Below are 14,545 nucleotides of genomic sequence, written 5' to 3'. Positions count from 1 at the left end.
GCTCATACCCAGCACTTTCCAATCGCCTATTCGGCATAAGAAGCTTTAGTTAGATTAAACACCTTAATCGCTTTAAGTTATCAAATGAGTTTTCCTATTTGCTCCTAGGATATTGTTTACAACAACAAAAATCCAAGTCGTTCTACACAATACGCAAACAAAGTGCCTTTTCTGAAAGTAGCAACAAAAGTATTGCTAGCCATCAGCAATCAAATTTTGAATGACCAAGTTTTAAAAAAAAATCATGCATAAATTTATGAACAGCACAAATTGCCATACTAAAAACTCAATCAGACTTAACCAGGACACCTGAAAGCAGTTCATCAGATATGTTAGAATAAGAACATTAAACTGAAATTTTACATCTACAGCCGTTGAACGTGACAGACAAATTATTGAACTCGGTAAAATTGACCTCAGAATCAAAACATGGGTTAGAATTCACTTTTAAAATCGAACGCTTTATTTTCGACAGCTAGTTTACAAATATGTCCTTGTGATACATTTTGGCAATCTCCCCGTCTATCCAATCTCGATAATAAGGAACATTCACATAAACACCGGGCACTCCCTGAGCCCCGCACTCCGCCCCAAACGCCACGATCCCCACTAAAAAGTACTGATTTTCAGAATTTGGAATACGACAAGTCAATGGCGATCCGCCATCACCCTTACAGGCATCCTTCCCCGATTCACCACCGGCACACAGAAATCCTTCATGCAGCTGAAAGTATCGATCGTTCAGCTGTTTCCTCAACGCTTTCTGACACTGAGTTCTGGTCACGATTGGCAGTTTCGTTCTTTTCAGTATGGAAGAATTCCTTCCGTTGATGTCCTCTCCCCAGCCGGAAAACACACACCGTTTGTTGTCAAAATTAGAATTCTGCGGTGGCAGACAAACCGTCCCAACGACTTCCGTAAACCAGACGTGGTCGTCCAGAAACAGGATAGCGATATCATTCTGCAGAAGTTCTCCATAGAAGTGAGGGTGAATGATCATCTTTTGAACTGCTCGATCCTGCGGCGGATATATCTCGATCATATCCTCAAGATCCCACTCTCCAAAACGAACCCGCAGCTGATCCGGCGTCTTTCCCTCGAGGCAGTGAGCAATGGTTAGAACTACCTTGGACTGTATCAGGGTACCTCCGCAAAGGTAGATCTCGTAGTCGTCTTCCGTTGTGTAAACGAAGGACATCCATGGGAATTCACCTGTGAAGAAGAAAGACACAAAAAGGATAATCCACATTTATTTAAATTAGGTACATATATTCATGCATATAAGGGATGAAATTCAGTTGGACAACATGAATTACTTCTTAAAGACGTTCAACACTGACTGGAGTATTATTATGAACGGTGTTTAAACTATTCAAAACTATGTTTAATAAAAATCTTCTCCATTGAAACCCAGACCCAGAAACGCCATATCTTTTGAATTTTCTAGATGTTAGAGAACATGAGTATCAAATAAAAGGAAGAACTTAAGCCATAAATATCATGAACCTCTCAAAAAAGATACAACGGCTTACCGACAGGACTAGAACCCGCAATCTCAACTTCAGTACAACGGGGCGTTACCCAATTACACTACGCAAGCGTACAAGACGAGCTCCATCGGTCGACTTGTACGCTCGCTGGACCTTCGATACACTCCATGTATATCTCGCATGTGTTCTTGCCTCCTATTGATCTCTCTTGTTTCTCTAACATTACCAGCGATGCCACATTCAAATCGGTATGTGTAAAGCCGGAAAAATTGATATCCGGTATAAAAATGCAGAAAATCGTTATAAATGCTGATATTTTCTATGCCTTTAACCCAATGTTTATTGAAAACATATTGAAAATATTGTTTCAAAAGTTTGATGGAAAAACAGTCAACTATAACAATCAATTAGACATTAGAGTTTATTCAATATGTAAATTCCTCTTTAAACAAATAAATTTTCGTTTTCCCTATTAAAATCGTAATGCTGAAACACCAGAAAAGCTACAGTATTGATAACCAATTTATCTTAAACACCATGCAAAGTTTCTCTTCTGTTTCAAATATTTTTTTTGGAATTAAATGATCAATATGCTGATTTCTTTAACTGCTTGGAAATCAAAATTTAGTTTTTACCTGTTTGCTTGAAAATTTGTAAACAGAAATTATTTTAAGGGATTAAACTTTTTTTTATATAAAACAAAACTTTAGCATCTGTTGTTAATCTTCGCATCAATCATTAGTCAGGTTTAAGACAAAATCGATAAGCGGTTTGACATTCGCATAGTATCGCGATTTTAAAACATAATAATTCCTGTTATAGAGACAGTCCTCTGCAGCCATATTGTGTTATTCACTTTAAACCAGGCGTGGTCCTTTGGGGGGTGATCACCCCACCCAATTCGAATTTGCTGATCATATACGCTGCCGGCCATAAGTTTGGGATCACCCCCCGCCCCCCAAAATAGCTAATTTGTTTGGCCATATCTCAATCATCTTAGGACATACCGTCAACTGGGGCAACTTGCAACTATTTTCAATTTGAATGGCTTCTAAAAACCTCATGTCCACAGAGAATCATACCGCTTGTACATTAAAAGCTTTAAGGTTGATGGGACATCAAGTTGGCGTAGTCATAAAAATTATTGGTTTCTTCAGTTATTTTGAATTTTCTAAAAACATGCACTTTTCATCCTCCTCAGAAAATGGGGAAACTTGCAACAAACTTTGTTTTGGATAAACAATCTTATGGAAACGTAGGATAATGTATAATTTCTGATAAATTTGCGATGACTTAAAGATCTTTACGCACGGAAAACACCATTTGCAGTGATGTTTTGTTTTGTGAAAACTTAATTTTACATTTTTTTTTCTGAAAATAAGGGTGCTGCATACATTTAGGGGTAAAACAATACTACTAAAAATTGTAAAAGCCGATATCATAAAAAATAATGTTTGGATGAAAGAAATTTCAATGTTGACAAACGCGTGATGCAAAACAATCATATACCAGCATATGGAAATGAGATTTACAAGGTCTTTCTTTGATTTGCATTTTGTTGCATTTTACCCAAGACTGGTAACTGAATTATAAAAATATTTATTTAAAAGAATTGAGAGTTTGTTCGACAAACATTTTTACATCAACAGTGTTGGTATAGGATGAGGAAACCAGTATGAAGTTTGAAGGTGATAATATTAAGCCAATCCGTCATACTGGGTGAAGTTTTTTACGGCATAGAAAAATGTTAAAAATTGTTAATTTACTGTTCGATTTTCAAATTTTATATGAAAATCAAAAACTTCAAAAAACTATCTTAAGATGCAAGAAATAACGTTATCATCATTTTGTAATCATTAAATTGCATTTGCATGACTTAAACTTGGGTTAAAATTGAATAATTTCCAAAAAGTCGCATTTCATATTTAGAGTTCAAGCCTTCAGCAATATTCCATTCGGCAAAAAAAACTTACAGCTGGAAAAAAGAGGTGATGGTGATAGGAAACAAAAGAGCTTTGGTAATAAAGACATTTATTTTTTCCATTGGGATGTACCCACTGAAATCTTTATTGACAGCTTTTTATAAGCCGTATATAAGCCGAATTGCAAGCCAAAGTCGGCTTTTAATCAGCACTTAATTGGCTTTCAAAGACATTATGCTTTGTGTGGCATTTTCTATATTCCACTATAATGTCAGTTAAGGGCCTTAAACTCTGCTTCATTTAATATTGGAACACAAACAATTGCGTGTAGTTCAGTCATTTATTAACGAATTCATAATTTGTTTTTCATACAAATGTAGCATTTTCTTTACTCTTTCATAAAAAAAATTAAGAAAATTATTCATTGCTGTTTCGAAGAAATTCTCGTACTTTTCCCGTAATACGGCACATTAGGCGACGCACACCCTTTTCGTCCACCGTTTTGGCGATTTGATTCCACCAGTTCTTCATTTGAGTCATGTTCCTAACAAGTTTTCCCTTTGCCTTAAGCCTCCGCTTCGTGATTGCCCAGTATTTCTCTATCGGCCGGAACTGGGGGCAGTTTGGGGGGTTGAGGTCCTTCGGTATTACGCTGACCCCGTTCGTTGCGTACCATTCCATAACCGTTTTGCTGTAATGGCAGCTTGCGAGGTCCGGCCAAAACATTACTGGACGGCCGAGGGCACGAATAAACGGCGGAATCCGTTTCTGTAGGCACTCTTTTTTGTAGACTTCTGATGTCATTGTCTTGTCAGTGAGAAAGACTTTGGTTTTCTGTCCACAACTGCATATCCCCTGCCAAATCATGTACTTGCGGGCGAATTTATCCGCAAACACGAACTTAAATTTTGCAGGTACATCCCCCCGAGCCGTCGCCAAATAAAATTTTTGACCTGGGATTTGCCCAAAGTCCGCCTTCACGTAGGTCTCATCGTCCATCAGAATACATCCGTCGAACTTGGTCGTACAGCTTTCGAGCACGGATTCTGGCCACATTGTTCTGCTTCAGCGTCCGATTTGGCTGTTTGCTGGCTCGAAATGACCTTATTCCTTCCCGGAGACGAATTCGCCGCACCGTACTGTGAGCGGCCTGGAACTTATTGGCCAAATCGCGGTCTGAAAGATTTGGGATTCCTCTTGACGGCCTTGATGACTTTCCCACGCAGTTTCCGGTCGACAGTTCCACTCCGACGCTTCGAATGCGGCTTCCGAGCCGTCGTCAATGTTTCCTTGTACTGCTTGATAACACGCCATACGGTATTTCTGGGCATTTTAAGCTGTTTAGCTAGCTTCGATGCCGACAACAATGGATTTTCAAGAAAACTGTGCACAATTTGATCTCTCCGTTCGGCTTCCATGGCGGTTGTTTACAAAATGCTATCGTTTGGTGTTATGACATAAATACATGGTGAAAGGTAATGAATTTCCCTACACGTGGGTGAAAAAAGTTTCCAAATCCGTCCACTAGGAGCGCCACAATGAGCAAAAGAATTTGTTCCAATATTAAATGAAGCAGACTTTATTCAACGGCTTAATGGCTACTTGGGTGGCTACATAGCCAGGCCGCGGATCGTCAGTAGTAGCTGAGAAATAACAGCAAAAATGAAACGCCATCGTTGCCGCCAAAAGTGGAGAGGAGTGGAAAATTTTCAACCATCGCGACCATTTTTCGCGTCGAGTTTCAAAGTACAGACGTTAAAAAATGTGTATAAACCGACCTTAATTCCCGACTTAGATTTTGTTTGTTATGCGCAGAATCTATGCACTTGTACACCCAAAATACAGCCTCTATGCTAATCGTGAGTAATCAATATCATAGCATCATTGGCATGAGAAAAAAACGTGACCGGGGACGATTCGATTTGCCACCGCCGGCATTAACCTTTCAGCGCAACCCAATTGCGTATGACTGAAGGAAACAAAATAAAAACGTTTTCACGTCCTTCCCTATCCCATTACAAGATGATGAAGGATGGAAACGAATACCGGCCAACACCAGGCAGCCAGGCACAGTACATTTTTCAGCTCATTTCCGGCACAGAGATTTGCTAAATAAACAGCCATTGGATCTTTGCAAGGTATAGTTAGAGTTTGCCATTAACACATTTTTGAAACGATTATTGTATTTTCATAAAAAATAAGTTATAGATGCTAGTGATAGATCGCCGATTCCAGTCGACCAGATCACAGAACTAGTACAGGCCCCGTTCTTTTTTTGGCAACATTCGCTGCAGGAGGTAGCTAGATGGGCTCCACGATACGAGCGTACCCAGATGGTCGTGCCATTTACCAGAGCTACGCCAACACACACGAGCTTGGAACAGCTGTTAGAGTGATGTGGGGAAGGGCCGGTTCCTCAACATCAGCATCATCAACGTGCACAGCCCGCACCTCGGAAGTACCGGTGACAAAGACGAATTCTACCCGCAGCTGGAGCGTTAATACGACCGCTGCCTATAATATAATATCTAAATCGTCAGCGGGGATTCTAACGCTCAGGTCGGCCAGGAGGAGGAATTCAAACCGACAATTGGAAGGTTAAGTGCTCACCAGCTGACCAACGAAAATGGCCTCAGACTCAAAGATTCCGCCGCCTCCAAACGAACGGCCGTATGTAGTATCTTTTAACAGCACAGCACAACTGTGCTCACCTGTATGTACCATCTTGATCTGTCAGGAGTGAACCAGAGCTTTGTTTACGTTTGAAACATTCGTTTCTCCCAAAATGTCGCGAATTTAAAAAGAAGTTAAAATTCGTATGTTGGACATTGGATGTGAGAGAAGGGCATCTCGATGAATGAAGTGGCGAAACGTTTCGGCATTCATCCGGCGAGCGTAAAATCCATCAAACACAAGATCGGGGAACACTATACGTTCGATGATTTGCCAGGAAGAGGCAGAAAACCAGGACCATTTGACCCAAATCTGAACCGTAAGGTAATCAACCTCATCGGCCGGAATCGATCGATGTCCATACGGGATTTGGCTAAAAAAGCTGGGACATCGATCGGAATAGTACAGCGGATCAAGAAGCGGAACAACCTGAAAACATACAAGAAGCAGAAAGTGTCCGAACAAACGGCTGAACAAAAAACACGAGCCAAAAACCAGAGCCCAGAAGCTGTATCATCGGATTTTGCAGAAGCCAGATGCGTGCATTCTCATGGACGATGAAACGTATGTAAAAGAGGTTTCCAGTACTATTCCGGGACCACAATTCTACACTGCAGCCAGTGATGTCAACCTTCTAGATTTTGTCTGGATCTTCCAGACTTTTTGGACTTTCGCCAGACATTTTTTCAGGTTTCCAGACTTTTGACATTTCTTCCAGACAATTCCAGACTTTTGTTTTAGGATATAAATTGTTCTAAGAAACTATGAAAATTGAAATTGAATCGATATTGGGCTATCGTCAAGAGAGTTTTCAAGAAGGATGGTAAGGCCAACAGAACCATGGCGGTTTTCAAGAAAAATTGGAATGCTGCGGAAGTGTGATCAATCAGCTGTACAAAACCTAAAGAAACGCGTCAAGTCGAAAGTCCGAGAATGCCAATAATTACTTGTTTACTTGTATTTCTTTATAAACTGTAATAATAAGCTTTTTAAAACACTTCCGAACTGTTTCTTTGTTAGACTCATGAATAAAATCAATACAATGAAAAATAAATTTTTATAACTTATAACTTTATAACTTATTTATTTTTTATAACTTATTTTCGATACACTCCTTATCTGGTGATGGTGAAGATGCACCCAAAACTCTCCGTAGTGAACAATATACGAAATCGACGCCCGCCTCGGTTAAATATCGTACGACTGAAGCAACCTGAGATCGCGGCAGACTACGCGCAATCGCTCGAAGCAGCGCGGCCGGTAGAGGGTGAGCTTGACGAAGCCCCTCTCAAGGACTGTTGGGATACCATCAAGACAATTCAACAATGTTGCGGAGAACGTCATCGGTCATGTGGAACGAACTCGACGAAACGACTGGTTCGACGAGGAGTGTAGATGGATTAACAGAATGTCGCACGGGCGCCAGTAGTGCAGATTGGCACCCGTCGAAATGTGAAAAATCACCGACATCGGAATATGCAGCGAGTCCGAATTTTCCAGGAGAAAAATCGTCGCCTGGATGAGGAGGAGCTCGAGGAGTTGGAGCAGCTGCATCGTTCCCAAGAAACACGAAAGTTTTATCAGAAACTCAACGCATCACGCCAAGGCTTCGTGCCGATGTAAGGAGAGGGGCATCCTGACGGACAATCGTGAGGTGATCAAAAGGTGGAAGCTGCACTGCGATGAACACCTGAACGGCGCACATGCAGGAGATCAAGACGGTGGGAGAAGCTACATCGCCGGCGTAGCCAACGACGAAGAGGAGCCACTCCCAACGATGAGTAAATTTAAGGAAGCCAATCGCCAGCTGAATAGAAACAAGTCGGCTGGGAAGGATGGCATCGCAGCTTATCATCAAAATGGGCCCGGACAAGTTGGCCGACTGCCTAAACCGGTTGATGGTCCGGATCTGAGGCACAGAAAAGCTACCAGAGGAGTGGAAGGAGAGGGTAATATGCCCCATCTACAAGTAGGGCGACAAATTGGACTGTGAGAACTACCGAGCGATCACTGTCCTAAATGCCGCCTACAAAGTGTTGTCCCGAATCCTACTCTGCAGTTCAACGCCACAAGCAAACAGATTCGTGGGAAGACATCAGGCGGGCTTCATAGAGGGACGGCAAATCCTCCAAAAATACCGTGAACACCAAGTCCCTACGCACCATCTATTCATCGACTTCAAAGCCGCATACGACACGATCGACCGTAACGAGCTATGGAAAATCATGGACGAGAACGGCTTTTCCGGGAAGCTGATCAGACTGATCAAGGCGACGATGGATGGAACGCAGTGCTGTGTTAGGATTTCGGGTGAATTGTCAAGTTCATTCGAATCGCGCAGGGGCTTCGACAAGACGATGGCCTATCCTGCATAACGTTCAACGTGGCGCTAGAAGGTGTTATTCGACGAGCGGTGGGCGAAATGCGGTGCACGATTTACAACGAAGGAATGAGTCGAGCAGGGGCGTAACGAGCGCGGCGGTTAGACCAAGTTGCCATGGACCGAGTGAATTTTAGGAATTATGTTTGTCAAGCTATGACGTAAGACGAAATACTAAGAAAGAAAAAAAATGACGCATCAAAACATCTTTGTCATCATTACAATACATCGCTCTCAAAGCCAGCCCAAGTAACACAGATTATGCCAACTAGCATTAGGAAGTTTTATTATGGTTTAATTATGGCATTTTTTTGTGCAGCTCGTTTTATGACGGTTTTATTATGGTCATGCATAATGCTTATATTTTTTTTCGACCATATGTTTGCAGATGGTTTTGAAAACCCTAATAAAACTTTTATTAAACATACTGTTTTAGTTATTTTGAAAGAGTTATGAATGCTTTTTTAAAACTATAATAAAACACAAACTTAGAAGTTTGCTCCAAGCTTTCTTTTGCATGTTCTATAATAGCACTCAGTGCCTGATTATTAAACCGCCATAAAACTTAGTGACAGTTCTCGATCAAAATGTCAAAACAGGACACGCTCAGATTAGATAGCACATATTTGAATTGGAACTCCCATTTTTACACATTTTTGGTAAGTTATGCGTGTTGGTTTTGAGTTTAAATGAAAAAAATACATCTTTGAAAACTTGAAATCACCGAAAGTGGTATGGATATCTTTACAATATGAGTATTGAGTGAAAGGGCCTAAATAGTAGGAAAAAAAAGCTTGACGCCATCATTAATTCAAGATGGCGGCTTCCTCTTTTATTTTCAAAGCTGAAAATTACTGAAAATATCGTGAAACCTTCACAATATGGTTATAAGGTGAAAGTAATAAACGAGTAGAAGTCAAATTTCGTTGCCCGTCGCCATCTTAAATCCAAGATGGCGGCTACCACTCAACTTAAAAATACTGTAAATGACTGAAAATCGCATAAAACCTATATTATAGGGGTATAAGTTAAAAGAAATCAACCGGTAGAAGTTGAATTACGCTATCTTACGCCATCTTGAAATCCAAGATGGCGGCTTCCGCTAAACTTTAAAATGTAGTGAATGACTTAAAATGACATGAAACCCATATTGGTAGTGGGTGAAGGGGTTTACGAGTAGAAGTCGAATATTGCTATCTTACGTCTTGGTGGTCGAGTGGTTAGTGTGGTAAGACGGTAATCGCTGGTCCGCTGATGACATGGGTTCGATTCCCATCTCGGTACTGGGTGTTTAATGTTAATCTTAAGTTGTCCATGCCATTTATTCAGTCTGTAGAGCCTAAATTGGCTAAGACGGTGTATGTCTTTTTTTTTACGCCATCTTGAAATCCAAGATGGCAGCTTTCTATAAACTTAAAAAATGCTCTAAATCATTGAATATCGCATGAAACCTCCAAAATATGGATATTTGTCAATTGGGATAAGCTATAAAAACTTTATTTTTGCATTCTGACGCAATCTTGAAATCCAGGATGGTGGCTTCAGCTGAACTTAAAAATACTGTAAATGAATGAAAATAGCATGAAACTCCCAAATATATTGTATTGAGTGCTAAGGCTAAATTATAGAAGTCAAATATCTTTTTTCGCGTTTCTCTAAAAATCTGTAAGTGACTGAAAGTCCCACAAAAACTACCGCAATACAGACCCCGTTCGTTTTTGGCAACATTCGATTTTGGAAACATCGAATTTGGCACATGTGCCAAAATCAGACGGTTAACAGAAACAACATAACCTTATAGTTTTCGCTAGAATAAGACCGATACAATTTAGACATAATAGCATGATAGGAATAAAAGAATTACATAAATGGCAAAAAAAATCAAAAACTATAAACAAAACAAGAAAAGTTCTAAATGCATTAGAAATATAATGAAAAAATAATAAAAGTGATTTAAAATGATCTAAATTGTTTTAAAATAGTAGTTTTAATGTAGTATTACGTGAAAAAAAGTTGTGTTCAAGCGATTTTCATTGATTAACAGCATTTTAAATTCAGTGGAAGCTGCCATCTTGGATTCCAAGATGGCGTCGGAAAGAAAAAAATCGACATCTTCTAGCTTAGCCTTTTTACCAATATTCGTATAGTGGTGGTTTAATGCGACTTTTTGTCAGCATTAAGCATTAAAAGTTGAGCGGATGCCGCCATCTTGGATTTCAAGATGGCGTCGGATAGCGAAATTCGACTTCTACTCGTTTAGCACTTTCACCCGATACCCATTTTGTTGGGGTTTCATGCGATTTCAAGTCATTTACACCATTTTAAAGTTCAGCGGAAGCCGCCATCTTGGATTTCAAGATGGCGTCAGACAACGAAATTTGACTTCAACTCATGATTTATTCCACGGGTCATTGAAAACCAATCCCTTTTCATTCAAAAAGTCTCCTCATTTACTGTACTAATGATTAACAACTCAGAAATGAGGAACTCAACCTTAGCGTGTAATTGGTTTGCTTGCGAAAGAAACGTCAAATCGTAGCTTTTTTTGGGGTCATCATTAAACCATAATAAAACTATGAATTGACTCACGCCATGTTGGTTGCAAAATCGAAGGGTACAAAATGACGCCATGTTGATGGATTCACAATGCCAGCATTGGAAAATATTTTTTCAGGCCTTTTTTCCATCAATCCCATCATGATTGACCATCAGATTTGACGAGGCGCATTTATTTTAAGATACTATTTCATATACATTTTACCTAAAATCTTGACTGGCAGTAGAAAAGACGCTCATTATATGGGTAAAACATTGGTTTTTTAACTATTAATTTTACCAGATTCATATCTGAATAATGCAATCATCATTCATCAACCATTACGGTTGCTGGAAAAAACAAAAAAAAAACTCCGAGAACTGACAGAACCGAAAAAAACAAAAATTTCTAACATGTTTTATAATAGCTTTTTAAAAGCTTTGGTGACCAATATTGATGACTAACAATGATTGGTCATGATGACGTTCCTAGGATAGGGCCAAATAGCCTAATTTTGGCTTTATTAGAGTCCAGGTGATGTTATAGAATGTACTTTAGCTTTTTATGAAGATTAATGCTGTGGTCCAAACGACATTTTGCTGACCATAATAAAGCTAAAATTGTTACTTGGGAGTGCACTTATTTTTTTACTACCCTGCTGTCAACGGTTCGTTTGAGCAGACAATTAAACCTAAAGATGTCCATATTTCCATACCAAAATGAATTCAGCAAAATCAGCTATTAACCCAATCCTCTTGTATTTTACACTGATGCTTGGTAATCCAAAAGGTACCGAAAAATCACATGGGAGCCATACATATGTCAAAAATTGCAGCTGTCTACTCACCATATTTTGCCTTCGTTTTATCAGGGTACACAAAATTTCCCACGCCATTGTTGTTCCTTGCCGCACAAACTAACTCTTTTTCGTCTGGCGCATCCGTTTCCTAAAATTAAACACACGGAAAAAGTCAGTAATGCAAAATGAATTCACCGCGGTCAACGATTTTTTGCTTATCAGCTCGCATGGCGGCAATGTGCTACTACAAACGGTGTCTACAGAATGTCTGATCGTACCGGTTCTCTTACAATCCGATTGAAGGGGCAGCATTTGCGATTTGCGCGGCGGCATTCGTCGGAACTGGAACGATCAAAACTGCACATTGGAGAAGGGGGAACATCTCATTGATAATGTTAGATTCATGCACATTTCCGTAAATACCTGAAAAAATCCAAATGCACCTCATCGTACACGTTTACGCTCACAGGGCGGCATAGTTCAGGTGGCAGGCAAAGACCCCCCAGACATCTCTGAAATTACAGAATAGCGATCGGATAAGGATGTATCATAACAAAATTATCACCGGCACTTACCCGCTTTTCATTCGCTGAAGTTGTTGCAAGGATCTGCAACAAAATCATCAACAACGTATACACGCGAAACTGCATTTGTTTACAACTATCAACATAAAGAGAATGCATCTGCTCTCACTCTCGCCTTATCGAATGAAGTTTCAATCAATGGTTTCCCCGCAGAAGTGTGTAACTCATTGTCATCTTTTCAATTTGGAAGATTTCACCTTTGAGGTAAATCTGCAAACGTGCAACTCAGGGTAATGGCACGCCTCCACTCGGCTTGGGATTCCTCTAAAGACTTCCGCAATGGACGCCAACGTAACTGATAATGTGACTGGCACTTCCGAAAACGATTAACAACTTGACTAGTGAATGGTTGCAGCTGGACTGTCGGAGCTCAGTTACGATCGCTGTTCATCGGGATCTTGTTAGCGATCTGTCAGAAGAATAGAGCTATAGCTGCTTTTCTGAGAAAGTTTGTTAATTGTCTATCAACTACTATTTCTTCTGAATCCGGATCAATCAATTGTTTTCCGAACAATTTGATTTCTTATTTGCAGGAATAAAACGATCAATAAAATTTACACCGAGTCATTTAAATGATAAATCAAAACGACTTTGCGAGAAACAACTGTTACTTAAATCTGCCTCAAGAAGCGTCTGTTCTTATCACCAAGAATGAACCAAGCATGGCTGCCATAAATTATGCTATCAGTAAATGTTTCCGAAGAGGTATGATCATTCAAGTTGTTGTAATTTGATTTGTGATGAAAACTGACTGAAAAAAAGTGCTCAGTAAATTTTCTTTAATTTTTACAGTGCTTGATGTATCAATAAATTATTTTCTCGATTCAAATTACACGTTATACAGTGCACGCAGTATTCGTCAAAATCAGACCTGCCCACAAAAGAGTTGGCTTTTATGATTTTCTCACAGAAGGGCTCTCGGAAGAAAACAAGCAAGGATGGTGGTCGGTAATCCCATAAAGCACTCTGACCGGTTAACTTGGCGACGACGTGTGTTCTGGCTGGGAAAAGACCCGCAGCGGCCGATGAAGTTGTTTATCATAATTTATGGCGTAAAATTATTTCGCTACACCCTTTCCGAGATTCACTGTTGGGCGGCAAGCTTTTTTATTTTCTGCAAAATCGTTACCGAAGTTAAGTGATCAAGAAAAGTATTTTATTGGTGCACAGCATGCACGATGCGGACTTGGCTCAGCGAGGCCTGTGCCCAAAAATCAAGTGGTTTAGTAATGCAACGGCAAATTTCAATCCAATAAAGGTACCGTAAACTGGGGGAACTTTGATCACTTTTTTCATTCATTTTAGAATATTTTGAAAGGGGTTGCTTTTTCGTAATACCTAAAAGCTTTAAAACACTTACTGAGGTCAGGAGTTTTAAACATGATCATAGATTGCAGTAAATTCAAACGACATTTGTGGTCATAATTAAATGTTTGTTACAAAACCAGATTTCGATACTCGGGGTAACTTTGATCACTATAGTTTTTACGTATCGCAACATCTTCAAATTTATTGTTTTGATGCCATTAAGCACAGAAGGCTCAAAACATCGATAACAGTAATTTTTTGTTTGGACTCAATTGAATTTTTCAACGTTTTCTTTCAAAAACTAATATACTCGAAAAATGGATAATGTTGCTGCATACTTTTAGGGGCAAAAATTGTAAACATTTCTCAATATTTTTTGGCCTCGAAATCAAATAAAATTTTACCTTCATGCAATTCCCTAAATCCTCGTACTGTTCCCACGTTCCTTTTTTCCATCAAACTTTACCATTATATAGGGCTTTAAGCCATTTTTCCTATACAGGCTTTTTCATGGAAATTGACCGTTTTTTTCAAAATCCAAAAATTATCATCAAATGACCATAAAAATAACACTTAAACTCAACCTAAACCAAGGAAAATAGTTGAACTTTCACATTGAACAACCCATTTGCTCCTAAATGCTTAAATTTGATCAGGAGAGATGTTTGTTTGTGATCCTTCGAAAAACCGGATATTTTAAGATTTTAAAAATATATTTTTAGTAATATAAAAAATCTCCTAATAAAAACCAAATTTAGCTTATTTGTAACTCAATTTACAGGCTTTCAAACGTAGTAAACAGTTTTCAGATATTTTAACTTTATACTTAGTTAATGATGATTATCTGCAAAAA

General features: G+C 39.3%; 1 protein-coding gene across 3 annotated transcripts; it reads right to left on the bottom strand.

The window, feature by feature from the left end:
• Nucleotides 1–440: 440 nt before the first annotated feature.
• Nucleotides 441–12,992, bottom strand: LOC129757724 (phenoloxidase-activating factor 2-like). Of its 3 annotated transcripts, XM_055755013.1 has the most exons (6): nt 12,857–12,949; nt 12,376–12,793; nt 12,224–12,312; nt 12,079–12,157; nt 11,849–11,948; nt 441–1,212 (listed from the first exon to the last, which is right to left on the bottom strand). In XM_055755013.1, the coding sequence occupies exons 2-6, from the start codon at nt 12,481–12,483 to the stop codon at nt 476–478; spliced, it is 1,113 nt and encodes a 370-aa protein (XP_055610988.1). In that variant the 5' UTR covers nt 12,484–12,793; nt 12,857–12,949; the 3' UTR covers nt 441–475. The 3 variants fall into 3 exon arrangements, with proteins under 3 accessions (XP_055610988.1, XP_055610987.1, XP_055610989.1); XM_055755012.1 differs by having other exon boundaries at nt 12,376–12,992; XM_055755014.1 differs by having other exon boundaries at nt 12,079–12,142; nt 12,376–12,992.
• Nucleotides 12,993–14,545: the final 1,553 nt, after the last annotated feature.

Source organism: Uranotaenia lowii, chromosome 3 (assembly GCF_029784155.1).
Source record: "Uranotaenia lowii strain MFRU-FL chromosome 3, ASM2978415v1, whole genome shotgun sequence".
Lineage (NCBI taxonomy): Eukaryota > Metazoa > Arthropoda > Insecta > Diptera > Culicidae > Uranotaenia > Uranotaenia lowii.
Note: the sequence above shows the minus strand (reverse complement) of the source record. Positions and strands in the feature narration are given on the sequence as shown.